General features: G+C 52.6%; 1 protein-coding gene across 4 annotated transcripts in view; it reads right to left on the bottom strand.

Moving 5' to 3' along the window:
* Positions 1-27,712, bottom strand: part of LOC139597390 (gamma-aminobutyric acid receptor subunit alpha-3-like) — a 116,756-nt gene that overhangs the window by 69,529 nt on the left and 19,515 nt on the right. Inside the window, exon 1 of one of the 4 annotated variants that reach the window (XM_071442697.1) lies at positions 4,574-4,687. The exons of 1 other annotated variant lie outside the window; for it this stretch is intronic. Coding sequence is in view for 1 of the 3 variants with exons in the window: in XM_071442694.1 (XP_071298795.1) it covers positions 4,119-4,319 (201 nt within the window). In the remaining 2 variants the exon portion in view is untranslated. Of the gene's footprint in view, positions 1-4,118; positions 4,351-4,386; positions 4,520-4,573; positions 4,688-27,712 lie in introns of those variants that run through there. 2 more of the 4 variants (XM_071442696.1, XM_071442694.1) reach the window with 2 other exon arrangements.

The following is a 27,712-nucleotide window of genomic DNA, read 5'->3' on the forward strand; positions in this document are numbered from 1 at the left end:
CAGAGATGCTGTCCACCTGTGGTGTCGTTGGATCAGCATCCCCACGTGCCATGCATGGACAGTGGCATCAGCTGGAGGGGTGAGGGCAGTGACAGCTCCCAGTGAGCCCCCAGGACCTGCAGCAGCTGCACATCTTTTGTCAAGTCAGGTATCTCAGGGAGGGCTGTTCAATGAGGAGCTGATGCTGGGAGCCAGCTGGAAATCAGACTGGGAAGAAGAGGCAGCCTCAGCCCAAAAGCCCAGCTCAAAGCACTTCTGTGCAGGAAGAAGAGGGTGATCCACACCCCAGTGGTGTCAAGCACCATCTGCCCACCTGTACGGCAGCACAGCCAAGCACAGCGCTCTAGGTGACCTCACAACACCTGCATATTTACCCCCAAATTTAGGAGCACTTGCACAGCACAAGAAGCTCATTAAAGCCCTTCCTCATTGTACTGGAGGCTCTCCAAAACAGGTCCCGGGCAGCAGGAGAGGTTCTTCAACACCCCTCAAGGATTGCAGAATCATCCAGCCTGCACGGGCTGGGCTCTGTCCAGCTGTCCCCAACCCTCTGTGAGCACACCAGGCTTCTGGTGGCCACTGCTGTGCCTCTTTAATGCCTCTTTGAGCAAAGCTCCAAGCTCTCTCTGCAGAGCCAGCAGCCAGCAAGTGCTCAGTGCAGCAGCAATAAACACAGGCAAGGCACACACTGCCCTGTGTCCCTGCTGGGGAGGGCTTTCTTCAGTTCTCAATCACTCCAGCTGAAAAGGAGGGTCCCTTGGAACAAAAACATCTTTTCATTCGAGGGCAGGGGCAGCAATGAGCAGCCACAGTTCATCTGGAAGCCTGGGAAGGGCTGAATAAGGGAGCTGTGGTGTTTCACAAGACCCCTGTCCGCATCCCAGGTTGTTTGCATCCCTTTGTTCTGAAATGAGCTGGCTGGGACGCCCGTGTGTGCTGCACAGCACAGGCACAGACACCCAGTTCAGCAGCCCAGCCCTGCCAGCTCCACCTGCAGCAGCCAGGAGCTGCCTTTGGGAGCCTGGATCCAGCCCTGGGCTCTGCTTCCATCACCTGAGGTCGCCTGGATGTCTCCAGCTTGCCTCTAGCTCAGCGCTGTCTGGTGCTGTACAGATGCTGCTGAAGGCCAGAAGCTGCTACAGCATTTTAGAGAAATCAGAGACCAAGAGCAGCAGCACCTCCATCCACCTGAATCCAACTTGCTGTTTGCCACCTACGTAGAGAAGCAGCCCTGGCTCTCAGTGAGGGGCGTGTGGCAGAGGAACCACACAGCCCTCGGCTCCTGAGCATGGAAATGTTTGTGCTCACCTACCCAAGAGGCACACACTGCCTCATCCCTGCAAACACACAGGCTCTGTAGGAGCCATAAACAACCTTCCTGTGAATCTGTCACACACAGAAGATCCGAGGCACATGTGATGGTTATCAAATGTGTTGTCTGCAGCTCTGCAAGGGATGCCAGCAGAAGAAGACACTTGGAAGCAGAGGCACCAGGCAAAGAAATTAAAGGTTTAGATCCACATGTAAATCTTGGGAGCAAGACTTAAAGTGGATTTCTTCTGTAAGTTGTTCTGCTGGTAACGAAAGAATAAGGTCTGTGCCCAACTCCCAACCCAGCTTTAATTTTCCAAAATGAGAAGCCGCTTGACAGTTTTTCCTCATCAAAACAAAATTAATCCAAGTATTGCATCTCTCTACTCAAAAACACATCCAGAGGGACTGTAGAGTGATTCACACCCACAACTGCTATGGGAAACCGTTTGCACTCATAGTGTAACAAGCCAACACTGATTCACCCACATAATTACAGGCAGACACTGATTCACAGCTACTGCAACTGCAGACAGACTGACTCACAATCAAAGCAACTGCAGACAGACCCAGGCTCACAATCACAACTGGAAATACAACCGTGCTGACAGTATTCACAGCTCTGTGTATCTGCAATTCCATGTACACACCAACCTCTGGAAAACTGGTCAGCAGTGCAAACACTGCTCACCAAGCCCCGCGGTTTTTTGCTGGCACTTTTGACCTTCACCCCAGAGCCATCTTCCCCTCGCTGGTAGAACAATCCCCACACCTCAGCAGCCTCCCTGCCCTGGCAGAAGCCCAGCAGGACTGTCAGAGCCAGGAGTGGCCAGAGACACACAGGGAGTGTGTATGGTGCAAGGCATCCCTGCACATCCACTCTGTGCCACACGCGGCTGCGCTGCCTCCGTGCTTCCAGAATGGGAGTGAATGCAAGCCAAGTATAATACATTTAGCCCATGGGCAGAGGAGATGGCAAAAGACTCACCACTGGGCAAAAGCCTGAAAAGCTGGATTATTTACTACACTCTCTGGCTGGGTATGTAATTATGTCAGTGTTCAGCCTGGGTATTGTGCTACTTTTTGTAAACAGTTGGCAGGAATACTCGGACTGAGATGAGGGGCTGGGCTATGTCTCCAGTGTGGAGAGAAGCAAGCTGAAGAGGACATGGTCTACTTAGACAAAAAAAAAAAAAAAAAAACCTAAGGTGAAAGAACACATTAAGCAGGAAAAGGCAAAGGAGAAGCTGAGAGTGAAGTGGGACAGGTGGCAGTCTACTGACAAAGGGAGAAGAAAGGAGAAAGAACAGAAGGGGAAAAGCTCCATGATGCAGACTTGTGATAAGGAGCTCCAAAGCGAGAAGAAGCAGCAGTCCCCCCGTGCCGAGGGTGTCTCGCAGCAGTGCAGACAATGCATCTGTGCCTCCCCACACGCTGGGCTGGCTGCACCCTGAGAGCCGGGAGCAGATTCCAGGGGAAGGACACAGCAGCCTCCAGGGCAGCCTGTGCCGAGGGCCCAGGTGCAGCTGCAATCCCTCCAGCTGCTCTCTCAGAAAGGAGCAGCAGGGTCAGGCTCCAGCACTGCTGCCTCTGGGCACTGCGGGGCACAGGCTGAAGGGCAGCCTGGCCAAACTCCACCGGGACAGCATCACCTCAAAACCCCCCAAAATCCCGCATCCTCCAGGGCAAGGAAAAAGTTAAGAGGCAGACTACAGAAAGGACAAGACTTGCCTGAACCACAAGTAGCATCTTCTAGTTGTGGGCTGGTCCTGCCTCAGCACCTGCTGTTTTTTTTCCCTGCGCTCCCCAGAAAGGCACTAAGGGGAGGGAGAGGTGAGGGAGCAAACCTGCTCTGCTGTTGCCATCAGAACATCTCGGGTGAGCAGCCACTGGGAGCTGCTCTTGCCAGCCCACAGCAGCGGGAATCTCACCAGAGGGTCCTGGTTCTCTGTTTCTGTCTGGGAACGCTGCTGCATTTGCAGCCAGTCAGCAGCAGATTCGAGGGAGACACTACAGATGCAATTGGCCAGGGAAATGAACTGTTTGTTCAATTGTACTTCTCTTGTCCAGGCGAGAACCATTCTGGCAGAAGGCAGAGTGAGGAACAATGGCTAAGTGTTGCAGTGGGGACTGTCTGCCACTTAATTGCATTAGGCTATTCCTTTTTAATGATCCATATCCCAGTCCTAGTAACTCTGGGAGAAGGAGAAAAGACCTAGAGCTCTTTTCCCCTCTCCCCTCACACCAGCCTCAGAAACTGCAGCCCCCAAAACTCCTTTCCCTCTCCAGCCCAACACAGCATCTGTGCCCATTAGGCCTGGCTGCAGGATTCAGGGGGAAATTTGACTTTGCTTTACTACACCCTCCTCCCCGCTCAGCCCTTCCCCTGCATTCCCGGTCCGGCTCCAGCCAGGGGAGCTCAGAATCGTCCTCCTGCCGGCATTTCTCCCCGCAGCCGCTCTCCCCGTTCTCCAGGCAGCAGTGCCGGCCGGGCGGGATGGATGCCCGGCGGGGAGCACCGGGCACGGCTCCGCTCCGGACCGACACGCGCGGGACCCGCCGCGGGAGCGGGGATGCTCCGAGCCGCCCGCCGAGCCCCCCCTTCCCTCCTCGCTCCGCCTATTGTCCGCGACCCCCAGACAATACCGGGGAGCAGCACAGCCCCCGGCAGCCCCATCCCCTCCCATCCTATCCTATCCTATCCCCGGCCCGGCTCCGCGCTGCCCCCCGCGCCCGCCGCTGCCGGGGATGCTCGGGGAGCCCCGGGGGAGCGGGGACGCGCCCGCCGCCCGCCCGCCCGCACTCACCGGCGCCGGCTGCCCCGGCGGGGGGCTCGGGGGGCGGCCGGAGCCCGCCGGGCTCCGCAGCGCTGCGCAGGGCTCCGCGCCCAGCCCGCCGTGCCGCCCGGCCGGGGCTGCCCGTGCCGCCTGCGCGCTGCTCCGGCCGCGGCGAGCCAGGCAGACAGCGAGGGAGGGAGAGAGGGAGAGAGGGAGGGAGGGGAGCAGCATCCCCCCGCCTTCCTCCTCCTCCTCCTCCTCCTCCTCCTCCCCGCGCCCCGGAGGAGGGTTTACCCACCCGCTTTGTGCCGAGCCGCCCGCCCCGCAGCGCAGTCAGCGGGGATGGGTCGCTGGCTCTTGCCCCGGTTCGGGGCCACCTCGCCGAGCGATGGATGCTCCGGGGTCCTCCGCCCAGCCCCGGCCTCAGAGCACCGCCATCCTTTCGGCGCAGGAGGATGAGCAGAGCAGGGCTGGCTGCTCCCTACCTGTTGAAGGGGGCAGCTCCTCGAGGCGCTGATGCTCCTGCCAGGAGGTGGGCAGCACCCCAAGCTGCCAGGCCTGGCCGCCGGGGCAGGGAAGTTTGGCCCGCAAGTTGGGATTGCCGAGGTTATATCGCAATAAAACGATAGGCAGAGGGGGAAAAGGCGGGGAAGGGGAGAGGGGGAAGAGGAGGTTAAAATGCAGCGAGGAGCAGGCAGCGAAGGCAAGGGCAGAAGCGGTGTGGAAATGCAGGGAGCCCGGAGGAAGGGCTGGCCACAGCCGGCTGGGCTCGGGGAGGTTTTGCAGAGGCACACGGCAGCGAAGCTGGGAAGGCGAAAGCTGACAGTGAGGCACACTCAAAATATATTGTCCCTGCAGAGCTCTCCCTGCTCAGCACGCACCGCAAGGCTCAGCCGCAGCTGACTCGAGGTACAGAACCTGCCCTCCTGCACCGGGGCTCTGGGGTGGGCCATGGAGCATCACTGCAGGCACTGCTGGCCACCCCAGAGCTCCTCTGGAAAATACTCTTGGTTCTGAACACTTAAAATAACACGGAAACATACTTCAGGACAAGGGCCCTCAAGGCATGGGTGATTAAATCCAATTTAACTGTCAGTTCTCTGCATTGAGGTATTAGAAAATGACCCAGTTCTTGCTTCTAGGAGGAAGTTAGGGGCAATCACGGTTCTACCTCATCCCTGCAGAACACAGCCATCCTGGCTTTGGTGAGGTAGGAGTATTTATCATGACATTCCTGGACCGTAGGAAGAGAACCTCATCTCTCTTTCAAAGCCAAATTTCATCTCCCTGTGGTCTGAGCATGGTGTTTATTAGTCCATGTATCCAGCTGTATCTGTAAGCAGCGGGTTAAGTGCCAGTAGAGTTCTGCTTTCCCTTGCTGGGCAGGGTCCACAGGCAAGACCTGAGGAGTTCACAAGATCTGAAGACCAACATCTCGAACAAAAACTGTTCACTGCCCTCACAATCAAATCTGCCATGTTTTAGACCAGAGCATCTTTACTGTTACTGCAATGCTTGGCTCACTTACAGGAACTCTGAACCACCACAAACCCTAATCAAGATAAGTTTCTCCAGCCCTCAACATCACATCCAAGCCCAGACAATGGAGATTAAATACTCACAGGACAATTTTGCAGTAGCAGCAAGACCTTCAAGTTGTTATTTTCTGTCCTCTGAAAAATATTTTGCTTGAGCAGCAGAGACCTAAGTTGAGAGATCTCGTGTGGACAGCCAACATTTTAATTGTCCTCAGGCTGTTCACACATGAATGACAGCACCCAGTACATGGTGCAGGGCTGTTGCCATTTTAAAAAAAAAGTCTGTTTCTGCATTGAATTCCTCCTGCCATAACATAAAGCATCACTCAAGAAGACAGCTGTGTGTGCGCGCTGGCAGAGGAGCTTTTTGCTGGTCTCCAAAACTAGGACAAATCATAGGATCATAGGAAAACTTGAATTGGAAGAGATTTCAGGACAGCAGCAGCTAATCCAGTGTCCTACTCAGGGCATGGTCAGCTAAGGAAGAGCCCTGGGAGCAACACAATTTGGCCATAGTTCTTCCCACGGAATTCCTGCTTACATCCACGTTTCCTCCAAGCCACCTCTTCTGTTCCTCATTGATATGCTTGTGAACAAAAGAATGTTGGCAAGGGAACAGGGAAGAGCCCAGAGGGAGTCCCAAGCACAGCCATTCCCTTAGCTAAGAGCCCCAAGGGTCTGGCCCAACATCTTCCCCTGGCAGGGGGTGCTCCACTGGAGAATACACCAGGGTGACCGTGGCCAGACAGGGGACACGGCCTGCTCAAGGACATTGATGGCCCCGAGGCTGAGAGCAGAAATCGTCCTCATACTTGTTCTTCCTCTTTTCCAAACTGATTCAGCTGCTGGCATGAGCTGCCTTGGATTTGAGAAGAGGCATGAAACAGAATCAGTGAGACAGGCATATCCGGAGACAGAAGTGACTCAGGATTTTAAATGGCTCGTATTGAAGAACATTCCAAGATTTACACATTTAAGTACTGCTAACAACAGTCAGAGGCAATGAAAACCATGCTCCTCTAGAGGCCTCTTCTTCCACAAGCCACAGTCACACCCAGTTCCCAGGAGCAACATCTCTTACTCTGCCCTGAGATGCCTTCACCAAGCCCTGCCTCCCCACTCAGAGGTCTCTGACACTGCCAGCAGCCTGAGTGAGTCTTGGGTGTATGGCCCTTCACTGGAAGAGCTTTTCCAAGCTCTAAAAATCAAGTTGAATCCCTCCCCTTGTAGCCACAGCACAGGTTCTTACAAAGGTGGGGAAGAGACTAATTGGAGTCAGACAGAAAAGAGAGCACCACATGAACACTGAGCTGCTGAGAGCAGAGCAAGAGGTGCAGCACCTAAGAGAGGTACACCTCCCAAATTAGGAGGTCTGTGGATGTACATTCTGTAACCCTTTCTGCCCCTCCAGATGTGCTGATCCACACCATAATCAGCTCATGCAAGCCCTTGGCAGAGCAGGCACCTGTGCACCACAGCAAGGTCTGCTTCCAGCTGCCAAGCCATTAATCAAAATATCCACCAGTCAAAGCCCTCCTGGAGGAGAGAGGCTGTGCCAGAGATCCCAAAAATCTTCCTGCCCCTCCTGATTTGCTCACCCCACCTGTTAGCCCTGCAGAGACATCAAGGGAGGCTGTGGGAATCTTCCTTTATCCCAGCCAGTGCTGAAAACCAACTGACCCATAAGGGAAGAGAGTGCTCCCACCATCTGGAGAGTGCATGATGATGGAATTAAAGACATAAGGACCATCCAGCAGTAGCACAGGAGGGGTTGGGACAACAGGGGGTGCTGTCAGGATGGAAGGAAGAGGCTTTGGCCAGGGAAGCAGGCATTAGGCAGCTTAAGAAGTCCAATTTTAGACGACCTTTTCTCTGGGGGGTATGGGTAGTGTTATCAATATCTACTTGTAATTGCTTTGATCTCTGCTCTATTCAGAAATAAAGGTAACCCTCCATTAAGAGTATCAGTCTCTGTGGATACATTCATCAATTTAAGAGATGTAAAAACATCTTGTGAAACCTGTAAGCAATTATCTTTTAATGCATCTCTCCATCATAAGGCTTTTAATTTCTTTTTTAAACTATCTAACCTCCCTGTCTCTGCCTTTACCTGCTGGAACACCTCCCTGAACTCTGGCACGGTCCAGGAGCTCATGGCTTTGAGGCAAAACCTTTCTTACGGTGATCAAGGTTAAAATGTGGCTGTCACCGTATTATTGAAGAGTAATCTCTCAAAATGGAAGTACAGCAGCCTGGGAATACCTTGCTAATAATTAACAAAGCCTTTCCCTCCCATCAACCTGCTCAACAAGCCAGAATAAAAGTCTGCTTGCTTTTAGGTCCACGCTGCAATGCCCTTGAACAGAATGGAATTGCAGATTTGAGCCCTTCAGCAGCCAAACAGGAGGGACCATTCTGCAGGTGCAGGTTGGAGCAGGAGATTAGGGATGTGCAGCAACCTCCAGGACACAGAGCTCTTGGGAACAAGTCCAGGCCATCCCCATTCCTCCCACCCAAAGGCAGCATCCAGGGAAGCTGCAGCTCTTTGCAGGGAAGGGCTGAGGCAGGGCACAGCTGCCCTTGCCCAGGCTGGAAGGCAGGAGGGCAGCGTGCTGGGAGGGACAATGCCAGGACAACCTCCCCCAGGGCCACTGGGAGGCACAGAGCCCTCCGAGGACCAAAGATGCTCAGCACAGGGAGGGCAGGGCAGTTACAAATGCCCTGCTGGGGTCCAGGCACTCCCCTGGCATTTGGAGAAAACAGGACCCAGTGCTGGGCACAGCGAAATCCTTTGTGCCAGTCCTGTGGGAGGGGGTCCCTGCAAGCTGCCATCCACTTTGGAGCCCTCTCCTGCCGCCAGGGAAAGCAGCCAGCCTGCAGAGAACAAAGACACTCTGCCTTTCCCTGGGAGCTGCTGGTCCCTCACCGCCGAGGAGCACCTTGATGATGTCCTGCTTCCCAAAGAGCTGGGACACGAGGGCTCTGTTCTCCCATTCCCTTCTACTCTTAAAGCACCCAGGGACAGCTCGAAAGCCTTCCAGACCAAACTCTTGTCCCACTCTCCTGGTGTCACCTTTTCTCTCTCCATCCCCACGTGGCAGCTGCCCCTTCTCCCCACCCGCCCGCTCTTTGCAACCGGAGCAGCGTCAGAGCCGGCTGCTGCGGTGCTTTATTAGCCCATCTCCATGGCAACTCGCCTCCGGCTCCACTCGGAGAGACCCCCGGCTCCTCCTGCCATAAATCAGCCACCCTCCTTCCTCCCCGGGCAGCCACGGGGTCACGGCTCGCCCGGGCTGCCTCTGTGCCAGCCTCCCAGCTGGGGCTGCTCTCTGCCATCTGCGTGTGGCACCGCGCTCTCACCCCCACTCAAGCTAAGCCGAACATCCATCCAAAGAGGCAGCATCCAAACGCTGGTGCTTTGGAGCCACCCGTACGAACCAGCACGGAGCCGGAGCGCGGCTGCCTTTGGGCAGGAGCAGAGTCCCCCACCATGGCACTGGGCTGAGCGAGAAAGGCACCCTGTGCTTCCCCTTGGGAAGGCACTGCTGCCCCTCCATGTCCATGGTGAAGCCCTCAAAGCCTGCCCTGAGTGGACAAAAGCCACCTAAAATGCTGTGCTGTCTCAAGAGCTGTTTTAGCCCAGCACAGCTCAAAGCAGGTGACCACAATCTGCTGGTCCCCACAAGAACAGACTTTTCCCAGTCCCACTCCTTCCTCATGGCAAGGGGCTACAGGACATGCTCCTTTCACCCTCTCAAACACACAGCAAAACCTGCTCTTGCTGCTGTAACTCCCCCTCTAAACCTCAGAAAATGGAGAGAGCTCTTGCTTTGCATCCCACGTGTTATGCAGATTGTCACTTCATCCAGAAATTCCACGCACCTGATAATGCTGGGACTGAATCCTGACAAGACAAATATGAAGGTGGCTCCTGCCACCAGAAGTTCAGGTAACTGAAGAAGCAGCCTGGCAAAGTAAAAGAGAAAAATGATCATTTTCAGAAGCAGCTGGGGCACTGCAGTCTGTGCTGGTGGGAAGGTGATGGGCTTAAGGCACAGCCATCCAGTGGCTCACCTAAAATCACTCACAATCCACAACCAAACATGCACTAGTGGAAAAGATATTTTTTTCCTCACCTTTGCACATTCCCTGAGAGGAACTGATCGATGTATCTACTGATACATAATCCCAAGGGATGCCTGCAGTGTCTCTACACAAGACCACAATCTTTGTTGCCTTAGTTGAGGGTTCCAGTGTATCTGAGGGTTTACCAATAGCTTAGACACGCCCAAGGAAACCCAGCAATGACCATCAGGATGGCTGTAAATCTTCATTTCACACAGATGGTCAACATGCCTACCCAGACAACACCTCACCGAGCTAAAAATCCCTCCCTGCAAGGCACTGCAGAGCTCAAGGGCTGTGTCTAGGCAGATCCTGGTAAAGCAGAGAGCTGGAGTCTTGTTTCTATGACAAAACGTGCCATCCAAATCTCCAGAAGCCAGGTCCAACTCCATGCAGAAGTACCAGAGCTCTTTTAGCAGGGGGAGCTGTCTCGAAATTCAAAAGCTATGTGCTGGCAGTGGAACAAATTCATAAAAGCTAATGAGCCTGAAAGAGACTGTATTTGTCCTGCAGTCCCTTGGCAAGAGCAAAAATAAACCTGGAGAGAAAGACCTGTTCACATACTCCCTGTTTTCTGTTCTGCAGCTACAACAGCAGCATCAGTTCAAAGATCCCCCTGTGGAGTCATAAGGTTTTCGATGCCTCAGCATTTCTATTTCTGACGTTGCACATGCTTGTCAACTCCAAATATTCTGAAACAATTTAGATACCTAACACCTAAATCAAGTGCTTACGAAGGCTGGCTTTGAGAGTCCCTGTTTGTGCTTGTTTTTTTCTGATCCAGGGTCCTTCTGAGTTTTTCTCTGTACCCACAAAGCTGTGAACTCAATTTTTATTCAGAAGGAATCGAGTGGCAGGGAGCCAAAACCTAGAACTTGAAACAAGGCCAGATATCAGGAGGTTCACACTAAAAATTGCTGGGGTTGACAACGGCAGCTGAAGCGTTTGGAAAATGCCCTCTGTTCATGTTTCATGCAATATGTGATAGCAGGTCTTCGTTCCAAATACTCTCCTCAGCTCTCTTTGGCAACTCAGAGGAGACCCTGGTCTCATCACAGCTTGATAAACTGAGCTCAGTTTACATCAGCAGCCTTCTGGCACAAAGATGCTGCTGAGCTTGGGGTGCATAGGCCTTGAGGAGAATAAATCCCCAGGGAAGAGTGAACTCTGGTGCTCTCAGGACCTACCACACCTGGACTCTGAGTGTATTTCTCTCAAAACAGCCATCTCAGGCTCCTCTCCATCAAGCAGGAGAGTCACCCATGCAGTGTGCTTGTGGACAGAGCCTGCCAGCAGCAGAGCAGAAGATTCCCAAAGACCTCAGCTGAACCTGCTCCTGTAACAAGAGCTCTAAATGTCACCACGCTGCCTGTGCCATGGTCCCTGGAAGGTTTCAGAGGTTGTCACGTTTGGTGAAGTTTACAGGGAGCACAGGAAGGCTGAGGCAAAGCCTAACAGTGAATTAACTGAAGGAAACCAGCAGAGACCCAGGCAATAAGAGCTCCTCATGATGTTAAGGTGCCTGCAAGGGCCAGGCCACTCCAAGCCCTGGCTGCTGGAACCACCCTCATGGAAGCTGAGGCTGACCCAGGAGCTCAGTGGTCAATGAAAGGAGGAACTTCTTGATGCTTGAGATGGCTACCTAGAGCAGAGGCCAGACAGAGTTAAAATAAAAAAGTGGGTATTTATTAAAGGCCTTTAACAGGCACACCCTGGGCAGTGCAGGAGCCTGGCAGAGGCTACACCCAAGATGGACAATGGTCATGAGCTCTTTGGGCAGATATAAGTTTGTTCTATTTGCATATCAGAGGTTCATTCCCCAATTACAGCTTCAGGTAATGAAGTCACATTCCCTCAGTTTGCTTCCCCCTAATTTACTTCTGTTTATGCTTTTTGGGGCTGTGATGGTGTCCCTGGCTCTCAGGCCTGGAAGGACTGTTCTGTCTGACCAAACTGAAGAGAGCTTCCCAACACTCTGTATGGAGTTCAGAGCTTCACACTGATGCAGTGCAGGATCTGAAAAATAGAAAAGCTAAAGCTTAAGGCATCATTCTCAGAAATGGTTAGTGTGTTAGCCTTGTCCTGGCAGAAAGGCACAACCAAAGGAGCAGCTCAGAGCCCCAGGACTCTCCTGTTAGCCCACAGCTCCTCAGGCTGCACAGCTGGGGCTGGGGGACTGGCTTAGCCATCAGTGCAGCTCCTGGCCTTCCCTCACTTCCCCAAGGCTGGTGGAGACCCCCAGTCCCTGGAGCACACTCAGTCACGTGCATTACACAGCTCTGCAGCAGTTTGCTGCCAGAACTGGGCCAGCACCAAGGCAGGCACCAGGCTGTGGTGCCAGGGCGGGCAGCGGGAGCTCCTCCCTGGCACAGCGCTTGGGAGGCTCCAGCTGGAGCTGTGACTGCACGTGTACAGCTGATCCTCAGCCTCTGCCAGGGCCTGCCTGCTTCAGGAGGGGCTGCTGGGTGTAACCAGGTCACAGACAAACAGCCAGGGGAGTTGTGCTTTTGGTGACAGGAAGGAGGAGCAGAACAGCTCTGCACGGGAGGAAGCGCCACAGGGCACAGGCAGATGTTCTGCTGCTCCCAGTGCCTGGCACTGGGACATGGAGCCTCTGGAAATGCAGCCTGCCTCGGCCAAGCAGGGAAACACAGACCCAGGGACACTCAAAATGAGAAAAGAGATGTTGTAATTTCCCCCAAACCGGCAATAGCCACAACAGGCCAAGCCGTGCGATCCAGAACAGCCGTACACAGCACGAAGCCATGAAGCTGCTTGGGCTGTGTGGTTTCCACTCCACATCCCAAAGCCCACCAGCATTCAGTACTGGGAAACTTAAACCAGCAACTTCTCCTCTGTCTTCTCCTTCCCACAGCAGCTGAGAGCAGTTTGGATAAGATAACATTGGTCAAAAGCTACCAAATATTCAGGTTAGCTGTTCCCTTCCTGTGGACTGCTGGGCTGTTCTGGTGACTCCACAGCAGCAGGCAGAGTGAGTGGGGGTCCTGGCTCTGAGTGAGCCCCAGGGCTGACAGAATCCACTTGCATTCAAGCAGCCATCAGCAAAGAGTGCATTAAAGCTCCACACTACAAAAATATAAGAACTTTATGACTCCCTCCCCATTAACAGGCTAATCTATATTTAAATAGGAGAATTAATGCTAGAATGAGTAACCAGGGTCCTCCCTCTACGATGCAAGCTTACATCTGTACATTACTAACAAATCACCAATATATGACAAATCAAACAAGCAGAGTATTAAATATCTTGTTAACCCGACAGAGGAGCACCCGTTCAGAAAGATTATGCAGAATTCACCTACATTCACCTGCTGGACCTGGGCCCAGTAACATAGAGAGCACCAGGCTGCAGCATCTGAGCTCCAAACTTTGCAGGATTCACCTGAGTGAGCTTTACTTTGTTCCAGCTGATGGAAGAGGAGAGGATAATAATGGCCAGGATCCTTTCTGCTTCCCCCAGTCCAGCCAGCCCCACCATTAGGGAGGAGAGCTCCTCCTGTCTGGGAGCCAATGCACACACCACCCTCTTGATTTGTAATTAGTGGAATAAGAATGCTCAGTCAGCTGGGAAATCTGCCTGAGTAAATGACATCCTCAAGTGCTTTCTAATCCAAGGAAGGCAGCCTCTCACTTCACTGAGCTAATGGGCTGCAGTGGGGGGCACCAGAATTTCTCCCATGGACCCACATGCACCCAGGAACGTTTCTGTAGCTAATTCTCCAAGCCAGCAGACCCAGCTGGGCACCTGGGAGTAGCTGCTAGGTCCTGCCAAGAGTTTGTGTCAGTAATTAATCTGCCTCAGCCTCACAGCACTTGCTCCCTCCTCAAGGCACAAACTGTTTAAGGAAAGGTCCAGGCAGAAAGGACTCGTGGATCAGGGGATTGGGGAGCTCCAGAAAGCCCAGAGGCAGGTTCAAGGGCAGCTGCAGAGCTATTTCTGTAGGACAGGACTTGAGGAGCGAGAGAACAGAGGTTATGAGTCAAGGCAGGAGCTGCACAGCACCTGGCAAGCCACACGCTGGAATATTAACTAAAATAACCCTCTGCCTCATCTCTTTTAAATTCAGGTGCACAGGGGAATCCATCAAGGTAATTTATGGTGTGTAGCTCCTGAAATGCCAATCAAAGGAAGCCCAGAGTAACAAGTGTGTTAAAAGGGACCTCATTGATCACTATCTCCACAAACACGGCCTTAATTCCTTCAATCCTGGTTAATCAGGCTACTTTGTTACTTTTCTTACACAAAAGATCGGTGGGAAGCGTTAGAGGCATTAGCTGTGCAACGCCCAGAAAGATTCCCAGGTGATGGAGGTGGTGTTTGGTGGTGTGGAACATCTCCAAGGTCCTCAAAGGGCCCCAGACAGAGCTTGTCAGTAGGACAGGGGTTTTTCCCCCTCTTCCAGAAGTGGAAATTTCTCCACGCGCAAACCGCCAAGATTTGATGCAAACCTGACAATTAGCAGATGCAGAGATGATAATTAGGAAGGCAGAGAGAAAAGCAAGAGCTCTGCTGAATTCCAGGAGCCCACAGCCCCGTTCCACAGAGGGAGCAGGCTCACGTGTTCTGCCAGCAGCAGCAGCAGAAGGGACCTTGCTCTGTGGATCTGCAAATCTGGATCCATCAAATGTGTCAGGAGCTGGGGCAGGGAAAGAACCACCCCAGCCCCTTCTCCTTCCACCTTCTGTTTAACAACACAAGCTGGCTTTCCCTAGGTCTGATGTATTTTTTGCTCTTTATTTGCCAAGGAAGCCCCTCTGACCTTTTTGCATGGGCTGGGGTGCTGCTGCATTGCTGTGAGCTGTGGCAAGCTGGAAAGGGTTGGGATAGCAGGAGGTAATGCACAGATCAGGGCTAGATCTGCTCTTATTAAATATAATAATTACCGATCTGGAAGAGGGAATAAGCAGCACATTAATTAAGTTTGAAGAGGATCTGAAACAGAGGAGCTGCCAACAACAAAATTGAAAAAAATTATATAAAGAGGAGGGAAAAAAAAATCAAGTGGGAAGAAAGCAGAACCTGTGAGAAGAAAAGAGACTGAAGAGAAGCTGTGGGGGAAGGAGGAGGTTTGGCTCTAGTTCACCCCAACAGCCCCAAAAGTCCTTTGCTTATTTCTACCTTTTTCCACCAAACCAAAGCAACCCCCAGGCAGAAAAGGCTTAGGCAGACCATTGCAAGAAGAGAAGCCCTCCCATGGTTTTTTACTTCAACACTGTTAGGAAGGAATGGTGGAAGCTTTGTCTCCATATGAGGAAGCTTTTACCAAAGGGCCATTTTGTCAACCTGCAAAGATTCATCCAAATTCAAGCAATTTTCTGCAGGGCATGGCACTAAAGTTCAGCAAGGCAGCCCTGCATTCAGCCCAACACAATATAAACACAAAATTTCACCCTTTCCTGTTTTTTTGAGGGTTTGGGGGTTTAGTAAAGCAGTCTCCAGGTGCCAAAGAAGGCAGGGAGAAGCATGCTACAGGAAAGCTTTTGCTGAGCAGCAGAGTAACCTGGTGAAGCTACACCTTCCCCAGGACTCGGAAAGTCCAAGTGATCACCCTGAGACAGGCACAGACTCACACTCCTCAATCAAACTGCAAAACAAAAGGGCAAAAACTCCCTTTCCCTGCCCTGCCAGAGGCAGCATTTCCAGCTTCCCTGTGGCTGCCTTAAAGCAGCTCCACATTATGCACTCCAAGGCAGAACACTCTGTTGAGGATTAAATCTACATCCAAAGGTGATGTTTCAGCCGGCCTGCCCTGGGATTGCCAGTAGAATGACATCACCACTAATTAATCAGCCTCTGTACAGACATTTCTCAAATCCCCTGGATTCAAAGCACAGCAATTAGTCACATATTCCAGCAGGAATTGCCACCTTCCTTTCCACTTGCACTGCTCTCCCATCCCTCGCTGACATCCCAGCTCTGGGGCTGTGCTGCTGAGGCACCCCCAGCATCGATCCACGAGGAGAGGGATCACATGGCATTGCCTGGAGTCCATGTCATTATCCCTGATGGAGTGTTGGCCAGCACCACGATTAACAGGAGCAGAAATGCCAGGGACAAAGGAACATACACTTCCCCTACTGCTGCAGGGAGCTGGGCTGCACTCAGCCCTGGAGCAACCCCAGTGCCCTTCAAAAAGCACACACTGAACACCCACACTGGGAATAATCTGAATACACTCAGTGTCCAGGGGGGTCCTGAGTGCAGAGCTCCCTCTTCCTTTAGGATTTCAGGAGGCTGCTGCTGTTTGGGGGCAGCTGTAAACTGAGCTCAGCTTCTCCAGCTGTGGTGAGAGCGGGGTCTCCTTGGAGTTGGCACAGAGAGCTGAGGAAGGTATTTGGAGGGGTGGGAAGACACGGAATAATTGAAAAGGACAAGAAGGAATTCAGTGGCTGACAGCTCCACCTGTGAGCACAGGGATTTTGGGATTGGTGGGGGAGGTAGGAACAGCTCAGACAAGGCCACACTGGTCAAATGCTGGCCTGAAAACACAGGATTTTGGGTCATAAAGAGCAGCCAGGGCACGTGGGGAGGGGAGCAGAGCCCATAAACACTGCGATGGCCACAAGTGTCTGCTGCCAGCAGCCTGTGAAGCCTCTCCAGAAGCAATATCCACGAGGTCAGGGAGTCAAGCACTGCAATCAGGAGTGCCAGCATTCAGAGCAGCCCCCGTGCCCTCACACACAGATAGAAGAGCAGCAAATTACCAGAGTGTTTAATTACAGAACCCCCTTACCCCCCCTCCAGCACCCCCAGCTCCTGCAGCCAGCCAGATGTGTGTCCCAGATGGAATTAGCACAATGCAGGAGCAGCAGTTCCTGTTTACAGGGAGCTGCTATTTGTAGCTGATAACCAGGGACAGACAGCAGACAGCCATGAAGCTGCAGGAAAACAGGGGATGCTCCTTTGGGAGGGCACAGTGTGGGAGCAGGTGCTGCCTCTGGCTCTTACAGAAGGATTTGATCCCAAGTTTCCATCGGGAGCCACTTGCTTTGGTTCCCAGAGGTGTAAGAGACATCCTGGGTGTGACCTACAGGTGTGCCAGGCTCCCCTTTACTCTTCCTCAGGGGCAGCTGCCCTGCAGAGAACCCTCTGGTGGCACTGGCATATTTTCTGAAAAATCCTCTTTGCCCAGGATTGTCTCCTGGGAAGCTGAGAAGCCTCAGAGAAAAAAAGAAAACAATATTATCTCATTTGCTTCTCCTGTGTTTGCTGCTCTGAAATGTGGTTGGAGTTTTTTTTATCCAAACATGTGAATTGTTTTTACTTAATGGCCAATCACAGCCAGCTGTGTCAAGGCTCTGAGAAGTCACAAGTTTTTATTATTCATTCTTGTTAAACCTTCTGTCTGTATCCTTTCTCTTTCTTCAGTATAGTTTTAGTATAATATAATATAATATAATAATAATTCATTCTTGTTAAGCCTTTCTCTTTCTTTAGTATAGTTTTAGTATAGCATAATATAATATAATATAATATAATATAATATAATATAATATAATATAAATCATTAATTCTTGTTAAGCCTTTCTCTTTCTTTAGTATAGTTTTAGTATAATATAATATAATATAATATAATATAATATAATATAATATAATATAATATAATAATAAATCAGCCTTCTGAGAACATGGAGTCAGACTCCTCACCTCATCCCGGGGACCCTCACAAACTCAACACTCTGGGGTTAAGTATTCCAAAATCACCAGAGATCTCCAGCTTGACAGCCAAAAGCATCCAGTGCTCTCCTGCTTGAAGCTCTGCATGTCAATTCTCACAAATTTAAAGAGAGGCTAAAAATAACCTGTCTTCCAGTAGTGGTGGTGTGAAATTAAATTCATTACCATGTGTGAAGCACTCTAATACAATGGTGATGAGTACTACCGAGCAAAGGAGCAGATTGTACAATAGGGAAGAGAAAAAACCCTAAAAGCCACATTGAATGTGAGTGCTCAGGGAGGCAGAGGTGCTGGGGAGAGGAGCAGTGGGGGTCACGTAATTGGGCTGTATTGATGCATATGCACAGCCAGGGGTGGGGTAAGGTAAGAGAGGCAGATTCAATTTTCATCTCCCTGAACTTCAGGCTTCACTGCTAAAACGTTTCAGTAACATCAGGATGCACAGCAGAGAAAAGACTTGGCAAAGAGCAGAAGGTTAAAAATTAAGGTAGGAAATAATACCCCCAACCAAATTAAAAAAGCACAAACAACAGAAACGCCACAGAAAAACGACAGCAAAATACCAAACAAGAACCCAAGCACCACGAAAGAAAACTTTTAGACCAAAAAGACTGATAAAATCAAGGTAGAGAATACCAGGTTTGAAAAAAAGCTCAGCTGCTGACAAGGAAGGGCAACTTCTTGAAAAGGCTGATCAAAGAGCCAGTACTTCATTTACTCTGAACCCCTGGCTGTAAAATAAAAGATACCCTGAGTGTAGGGGTCAGGGGAGAGGAACAGTGGGCACAGGTATAAAAGCAGGGCTGACATCCATAAAGCAGACTCCAGACATCCTCAAAACCATGAAAAGCACCCCCAGGAAGCTCTGCTAAGCCCTCCTACAGCTGCCACACCAATGAGGACACACCACGGGCTCTGGGGAGGAATTTTCAGCCATCTGATGCCTTTGCCAGGCTCGGGTTTCGCAGCTGCGGCTGGAGCCTGGCAGAGCAGCAGCCAGCTGTCCTTGGCCTCCAGCCCACAGCAAACACATCTGGAACAGCTGGGGATGGCCAACTGCTGCTGGCCAGGAAAGGATTCCTCATGTGGATTTAACCTTCTGCATTCCATGTGATGCTTTTGAGTGTGGAGCAGCCACACGTGTGGTCAGGGAGCAGCGTTTGGGTGGCCTCTGCTCTGGACATGGCACTTTGTGCCCATGGACCACAGCAAAGGCTCCCTGGGCCACCTGCAGGGCTTGGTTTCCTCAGGGAATTCAGTCCTTCCCACCTGAGGCTCCTGCAAGCAGATTGTTTCCCATCCCAATCACCCTCAGGTAGTTTGGTTTGATTCTCTATGCCCCATCTTCAGGGCACCTTGCCCCAGACACCTTTGTGTTCCAGTATTTTGTCTCCTACTCCACTGGATTTTTTTACCTTTCAACTAAAAAAAGAAAAAAACCCAACCATTTTTACTTTAAAAATGTAAAATGAAACTTTTGAAAAAAATACATTTTTTTCTGTAAGGTCTTATGTATCCACCTAAGGCTCTCTACAAGCCAGACCAGCAATAAAAAAGATGAATTTTTCAGAGGAAACAGAACAATCTCTTTCAGCTCTTTTCTCCTTTTTATCCTTCTATTTTCACCTGAGTAACAAAGAAGTCAGAATATTTGAGCAAGTAGTTACTGCCTTAGTCCCTTTCTTCACTCCCATTTTACCAGCCTGAAAAGCAATGAGGGGTTTTTATCATTTTGAGGGAGGTGGAAAGGCCTGGTAAGTCTTCACATTAGAAGGTTAAAAAAATAAACCAGAACAAAAAAAGCTTTGTCGTGTGAAAATGGATGAGAAACCACCCATTTGAACCAGGTTCAACTCTTGTGCTGAGACATCCCTCTTGAAAAAAATAAAAAAAGAGAGGAAGGGGGTTTAACTTGCTGTTAAAGGTACTTTTTTGAACCTGGGCTGATAATAGGAACGAGTTTGCAAAGTAAAACTGCAAAGGCAAACCTCAGAGCCCCTGGAGCCAGGCAGTGCTGAGCATTACTTGGTGCAGAACAGGGCCCAGCCCAGCCCAGCCCTGAGGAGGGGTCCAAGGAACACCCTAAATCCATGGGAGGTGTTTTACAGGGGGATTGCACCCCTGGGAAGGTACTCAGGTGCTGGGAGGTGACAGTTCTTGCTGCTGTAACATCTTTGGTGAGACCCCACCTGCAGAGCTGCCCTCAGCTCTGAGATCCCAGCACAGGGAGGAGCTGGAGCTGCTGGAACCAGTCCAGAGCAGGCACCAGGGTGATCAGAGGGATGGAGCAGCTCTGCTGGGAGAGCTGGGATTGTTCAACCTGGAGAGGAGAAGCTTTGGGGCAACCTCGTTGTAGCCTTCCGATACCTGAAGGAGCCACAGGAAACATGGAGAGAGACAATTTCCAAGGGATGGAGTGACAGGACAAGGGGGAATGGATTCAAACTGAAAGAGAGCAGGTTTAGATTGGATATTAGGAAAATATTCTTTATTGTGAGGGTGGGGAGGCACCAGAACAGGTTGCCCAGAGAAGCTGTGGCTGCTCCATCCCTGCAAGTGTTCAAGGTTGCAGGAGGCTGGGAGCAAGCTGGGGTAATGGAGTGTCCCTGCCCATGGCAGGGGGCTGGAATGAGATGACCTTTAAGGTTCCTGCCAAACCAAGGCATTCCATGGCTCTGTGATGAGAACAGCCACACATCTTCCTGCACTGCCAAGGGAAGTGAAACCACACCTGGGAAAGTGTTGGGCTGTGCAGGGCAGGACCTCTTTGCTCTGGCACTGATAATCAGTAGAACACCCTGCGTCAAGAGACTGGAAAGGCATCCCTGGGAGGGAGCTTGCACAGGGATTCCCTCAGCTGAGAGGGAATTCACACCCTGAGAGCCTTGGCAAGGCTGGCTCTGGAAGCTGCAGCAATACAGATGCTGTGCAAGCTCCCTCTGGGCCTTTTAGGCAGTGCCTGACTCAAATGGAAATCAATGTGAGCCTGGAGTCAACTGCTCCAGAGAGAGAAATCCCCGTGCAGTGCCCATCCCTGAGCCCGGGGCGCTGTCCCTGGCACAAAGGGCTGTCCCAGAGGGGTCCAGTGCAGGAGCCACATCCAGACTGGGCTGGCCCTGACAGGCACTGCCACCACACAGCTCTGAGCAGCCCCAGCACCCCAAGTATCTCACAGGATGTCCTGAGCTGGAAGGGACACACAGGGAGCAAAGTCTGGCCCTGCCCAGGACACCCCACAGTCCCAGCCTGTGCCCCAGAGCATTGTCCAAAGGCTCCGTGAGCTCTGTCAGAGCTGCTGTGAGCGCTGCTCTGGGAGCTGTTCCAGTGCCCCAGCACCCTCTGGGGCAAGAACCTGTCCCTAATACACAACTAAAGCTCCCCTGACACAACTTCAGCCATTCCCTTGGGCCCTGTGACGGGACAGAGGTTGGTGCTGTCCCCTGGGGGGAAGCTGCACCCCCAGCACAGGGCAGTGCCAGGGCTTGATGTCCCCGGTGTCCCCAGCACAGGGCAGTGCCAGGCCTCGCTGTCCCCACTGTGCCCCGGCACAGGGCAGTGCCAGGCTCGCTGTTCCCGCTGTCCCCAGTGTCCCCCAGCACGGGGCAGTGCCAGGCTCGCTGTCCCCAGTGTCCCCCAGCACAGGGCAGTGCCAGGCCTCGCTGTCCCCCAGCACGGGGCAGTGCCAGGCTCGCTGTCCCCTGTGTCCCCGCTGTCCCCCGGCACAGGGCAGTGCCAGGCCTCGCTGTCCCTGGTGTCCCCCGGCACAGGGCAGTGCCAGGCCTCGCTGTCCCCCAGCACAGGGCAGTGCCAGGCTCGCTGTCCCCTGTGTCCCCCAGCACGGGGCAGTGCCAGGCCTCGCTGTCCCCACTGTGCCCCGGCACAGGGCAGTGCCAGGCTCGCTGTTCCCGCTGTCCCCAGTGTCCCCCAGCACAGGGCAGTGCCAGGCTCGCTGTCCCCGCCCGTTCCGCGGGGTCTGGCGCCCCCTGCCCGCCGCGGGGGGAGCGGCAGCGGCCCTGGCCCGGCGCGGATCGCACAGAATCCATCAGGATTTCCTGGGTCAGGAAAAACCTCTGGGATCACCGACTGCAGCCTCCGAGGGATCACAGCCTTGTCAACAGCACCATGGCACCGAGTGCCACGTCCAGGCTTTGCTCAAACACCTCCAGGGATGGTGACTCCAGCACCTCCCCGGACAGCCCATTCCAATCACCCTAATTGGCCCAATCACCCTTTCTGAAAGGTGAAGAATTTACTCCTGATGTGCACCCTGAACCTCCCCTGGCCCAGCCTGAGATCCCGTCCCGGTTCCCCGGGAGCGGAGCCTGACCCCACCCGGCTCCGCCCTCCTGCCAGGGAGCTGTGGAGAGCCATAAGGATACCCGCGATCCTCCTTTCCTCCAGGCTGAGCCCCCACACCTCCCTCAGCCTCTCCTCACGGGATTTGTGCTCCAGACCCTTCCCCAGCTTTATTCCTTCAGCAGCTCCACGTCCTTCCTGAGCTGAGGGGCCAGAGCTGGGCACGGGTGTGGCCTCAGCAGCGCCCAGCACAGGGGGACAAACACTGCCCTGCTCACACTATTTGTGATGCCAGCCAGGTGCCACAGGTCTTCTGGGGTTACCTGGGCACTGCTGGCTCATGTGCAGCCCCTGCCAACCAGCAACCCCGGGCCCTTTTGTGCTGGGCCACCTCCCAACCCCTCTGCCCCCAAGCCTGTTGTGCTGTGCGAGGTTTTTGTTTCTGGGACAGGCCCCTCACAGCCCCAGCCCACTGACAACAGCTGGGTGTGCAAAACCACACATTTACACCTGCAGAGAAGTGATGGAACAGCGGGCAGGGAGCTCCCTGGCTCCTGAGGAAGGAAAGAGCTCTCAGAGCCACTCTCTGGACTCCAGTAGAGACAGAGCTCTCCAATGAGATGGACACAGAGCAGCTTCCCTCACTCCCTTCCTTTCACACAGGACTTCTGGCAGCCCAGGGCTCCCAGGGTATCTTTGCCAGGCTCACTTGCTCCTGTGAAAAGCTGTAAAACAATAGCAGTGTCACCTGCAGACATGTGCCACAGCTGGTGAGGTGACCCAGTGCATTCCTGGTGAGTGGGAATGCCCACAGGAGACCTCAGCCTTCCCTTCCCAGATGAACTCCCATTTAAACTGAAGCTTATTCAAGCATTTGCATCCCAGTGATGCATGAAAGTGTCCCTCTGCAGGTAAAGTGACTGTAAGATGGCATTTTCATGTATCTGGGATGTTTTTCCAAGCTGAGCTATGGATAGTTCCTTCTTCAAGCTGTTGCTCCTCAGTAGATTTAGAGTTCCAAGCTCTGCTGCTCCAGCCTGTCCACCTCCCCAGCAAGGTGAGGAGCAAAGGCAGGGGGCTAAAGCCCACCTGCAGGTCTGCACAAATTCTCTGCCTACACAGCTGTCCCAGCTGGACACCTGAGGAGTGGCTGCCTTTGTTTTGGAGGGATGGAAAGCTCCATTTCCCTGCCCCTGTGTTAAATACCCCACAGGAGCCTGGCAGCCCCTCTGACCCTGACACTGCTGAAGAAAAGGCTCCCTCACAAAAAGCTTTATTTATCCCTGCAGCTCCCAGCCAGACCCAGGCAGCAACTCTGCACCAAGCCTGGGCTGGCACAGACACACCATGGGCTCCCTGCTCTCCTCACACCCACCCTGCCCCACAGGCAGCAGGGCTCAGGGAAGGGGGTCACTCCCCTGCCCTCAGGGCCATCCCCACTTCTGGTCCTGTCCCTTTGTTTGCACCTATTTTAAGCCACAGAGGCACAAGCCCTGCACCAGCCATACCCTGCTGGAAGCTCTGCAGAGGCCCCATAAAACTGTGGGGTTTGTTTTTCTTCCCTTCTAGAACTCCTTGGCTACTCACAGCTTTTGGGTTGAAAAGCCTTGGTTTCATCTCCAAAAGGAAGATCAGTTTTTAAAGAACTGTTCAGACAAAGTGTGACATAACAGGGCATCTATTTCTTGAACAGAGCTGTTTCCCTGCATTTGTTTGAAGTCTGACCTGATTATTCCTGCAATTGTATTTTTAATGCTCATCAGGTATCCTTGGAGAAAATGGAGAGTCACTTTTTTTAGATCATGCATATGTAATCAGACAAACAAAATATAGCTCACCTGCCCTGTTCCTCCCCTCTACAGCAAAAAGCACATCCTTCACCATTGCTCCAGAGAAAGCAGCAGCCATTCAGATGGGACAGGGCACTAGTTTCTGACCTGCCTTGGGCACTTCTGGTGCCATCTGTCCTCACTGTAGGGACAAATGCTGCCCTCACACTGGAATAAACAAGAATTGTTCCCCTACTCATAAGTGCTTCCTCCAGCATTGCTCCCACATAGTTCTACACCTTTAATCCAGCTTTTTAAGGTGGCCATTTCAGCTCCATGGGTACTTTCAGTCCCGTTTTACACAGTTTAATAATCACTGCCTGGACCAGAGGCAGGCAGCATCACTGGTGGTTGGCACTCTGCAGCTGTGACCTTGGCACGTCTGTGCTGCTGACAGGAGAGGGGCACTCACTGAGCAGGGCATGCAGCAGCAGCAGGGCAGCACTTTGTGCCTGGCTCAGCCCCTCCTCAGGCAGTGCTGACAGCAGCTCAGCCAGCCCAGCCCAGCATCAACCTGGGATATTCAGGTTCCAGACAACCTGTGAGCACAGCCCAAATCCCCCTGGCCAGAGCTCAGTGTGTGTCACAGCTCCAGGGCACACAGCAGGAGACACAGGGAGCCCCTGGGGTCAGGAAATGTCCCTCCTGCAGCTCAGCTCAGTGTTGGGGAAGATGAAACAGGAAAGCCTTATAAATATGATTGTCTGGCAAAAGATTTTGAGAATATGGAAACTAGAAGTGAGATTGAAATGAAAGCAAGCTCTGAGATACTTCAGTTACTGAACAACTGGAAAAAACAATGGCATGGCCAGCTGAAGGTGATCCCCTTTTGATGAAACAACACCCTCTGCTTGCAGACAGGTCCAAGGGTCAGAGCAGACCCTGCCAGCTTGGCAGAAGGGCCCAAAGAGGAGTTTGTAGGGTTTAAAATGTAACACAGTATGGTAATGTAATGATTCTTACAGGCTGTGTGTAAATGCTATAGGATTGTATATTGTACTAGATTGGTTAGTGAGAATGAGAATATTCAACACAGAAGAAGATTTATTCCTGTATTGTAACAGGAACTTACCTTTACTTTTCCATGCTCTTAGCTCTTGCCTTTTACGCTCTTACCCCTTTTACTCTCTTACCCTCTCATCCTCTCTCTCCCTCTCTCCTCTCAGGCCTGCTCTGAGCTGTGCCTGGCAGCTCCAGCAGGGCCCTGCCCCCAGGCCCTTTGCAATAATCCCCAAATTCCAGACCTGGCTGCAGAGATCTCTCATCTCCATTTGTCCCAACCATGCTACCCCCATCAATCCTACAGCTCAGCCCTCCATGAGGTTCCATTTCCCAGCTTGGCTCCACAACAGACCAACATCCTCAGCCATTCCTGCCATGAAACCCCCCAGGCAGGCAGGGCTCAGCAAAGGGACAGCTCCACACTCCCATCTCAGCAGCAAGAGCCACAGAAAGCCTCCAGACCCAGGCAGAAAGTTTGAGCTGCTGCAGAGTGCTGCCATAAGCAGAAACCACGGACACAGGCAGCCTCCTCAGCTCATCAATCATCAGGAGGGGGCAGAGAACTAGTCACCATCTCATCAGTTAATTACATCTGTTAATCATATTTTCATTAACCTGAAATGAAGCTGCCAGCATTGCCCCTCTTTTCACCCCATGGCCCAAGTGCCATTTCTCAGAGAGCAATTCTCCTCAAGGAGGACATGCTCTGTCCTTCACACATCTGGCCAGCCATTTCCAGACCTGTTATCTTGCCTCTTTTCCCCATCCCCAGCCCATCCCAGGCCTCAGCAGGCTCCCACACTGCCTTTGCCCTGCAGGAAATGGGTTCAGCCCCCTCACAGTCTCCCAGACATGCTCAGGAGGGGTTCTAAGGTCCTGCAAGGTCTGTGCTCTTGGCTGTCAGATTGCTGCCACACTGAGCATGTTGCTACAATAACATGTCCCATTTCCCACTATGTTTTAGAGACAACCTGGTCTATAAGCCTGCTCCTGTAAAGCCCTTTTAGTTCTCCATGTGTGCCTGTAAACGGAGCTGTTGATGCCAGATATTCCATGGGACAGAGAGGAGGGGCAGGAGAACCCTGACCTGCAGGGCAGGAGGTGACACTGCTCAGTGCCCCAGGGGCAGCTCTGCACCCTCCAGCTCTGCTCCTGCTCCCCCATCAGCCTCCACTCCTGGCTCTGCTCAGGAGAAAGGGTGTTGATTAGTGTTAATTGAAGACTTTGGATGCCACACTTTCCCCCGGGGTACAGAGAAATAATGAGCACTGTGACATTTGAGGTCCCCTTTGCCTCTGCTGTTGCAGCACTGTGCCTCAGCCCTGCCTGAGGGGACAGCTCACCTCTGGGGTGAGCAGGAAATCCGCATTCCCAGGCATCATCTGCTCTCCTTCCCTGCTCCAGCACTAGAAATCCCCTTTTCCAGGCTGGGGCATCACACCCCTCGTTTCTGTGTGCTCTGGGAAAGCAGAGCCTGAGCAGAGCCATCCCCAAGGCTGCCAAGCTCTGGGCACCAGCTCCATGGAGCAGCATTTACCAGAGGAAGGACAGGAGAGCAGTCACAGATCCTGGTCCTTCCTGTCATCTCACTCTGGGGCTTCAGCCTTGGCCAGTTAAGGTGACTCCCATTCTGAATGCTAGAGATGAGTAATGTGATGATTGACTCTCACAATTAAAAGGCAAAAATCATGTATAATATATGTTAAGAGAAGTTTTATAGATTTATAGTTATGTTTTACCCTCCTTGTGTTGTTATCAGGGGGTGCCCTGGGTTTGGGACATTTGGGAGGGTGGCATTGTCACTATGGCAGCACCTGAGCTCCAATCAAGGTGTCAGGCAGTGATGGACCACTGGGCAGGGAGGAGGAGTCAATGGACAGAACTTTGGGAGGGACTAAAGGGTTAAAAGGCAAAACCTCCACTGTGTGTGTGAGCACATGGTGGGAAAAATCCTCTGCTCCTGCCTCCATAATATTTTCTTTATTCAGTCTTCTGTTGTATTTTTGATAAGGTTTATTAAAACCTTTTAGATTTTTTAAAAGTGAGGAGCATTTCTCACATGAAGTAGGTGGCCTGAGAGGGAGTGGTGAGCACCCTGGTCCAAGCCAAGCCCTGTAAGGGGCAGGACAGCACTTGGTCATCCTCCAGAGCTGTCAGAGTGGAGATAGCCAGGACACACAGAGTATCACTCTACAATTTCAGAAGGCTTCAACCCCTACAGAGTGACACCAGACCACCTCAGAAGGCTGCAAGCATCTGCCCTTCTTGTTCTTTAGCCCAACCTTTTACCCCCCTCACATTGATGCACTGCCCCTGTGTGCCCTGTGCTCCCTTTGGTGGTTGCTCAGCACACCTGGGCACTCCATGGCTCATTGCTGCCAGTGCTGCTCACCTGCTGCTCACAGCTGTGCCCACTGGGGATGAGGCTGGGCCAGCCCATCCCAGTGACCCCAAACTGTGCCTGCAGCACAGCCCCATCCCAGTGACCCCAAACTGTGCACACACAGCACAGCCCCATCCCAGTGACCCCAAACTGTGCCTGCAGCACAGCCCCATCCCAGTGACCCCAAACTGTGCCTACAGCACAGCCCCATCCCAGTGACCCCAAACTGTGTGCACACAGCACAGCCCCATCCCAGTGACCCCAAACTGTGCCTACAGCACAGCCCCATCCCAGTGACCCCAAACTGTGCACACAGCACAGCCCCATCCCAGTGACCCCAAACTGTGCACACAGCACAGCCCCATCCCAGTGACCCCAAACTGTGCACACAGCACAGCCCCATCCCAGTGACCCCAAACTGTGCACACAGCACAGCCCCATCCCAGTGACCCCAAACTGTGCCTGCAGCACAGCCCCATCCCAGTGACCCCAAACTGTGCCTGCAGCACAGCCCCATCCCAGGGACCCCAAACTGTGTGCACACAGCACAGCCCCATCCCAGGGACCCCAAACTGTGCACACAGCACAGCCCCATCCCAGTGACCCCAAACTGTGTGCACACAGCACAGCCCCATCCCAGGGACCCCAAACTGTGTGCCTGTCCCAGACTCCTCAGGTGGGGAGGTTGCACCTCTTCCTCCATTTGCTTCACCTCTTCGTCCACTCCTGACGTTCCAGAGTGAATTCATCTC

Source organism: Agelaius tricolor, unplaced genomic scaffold, assembly GCF_023055355.1.
Source record: "Agelaius tricolor isolate 1412-34295 unplaced genomic scaffold, bAgeTri1.0.p SCAF_17, whole genome shotgun sequence".
Taxonomy (NCBI): domain Eukaryota; kingdom Metazoa; phylum Chordata; class Aves; order Passeriformes; family Icteridae; genus Agelaius; species Agelaius tricolor.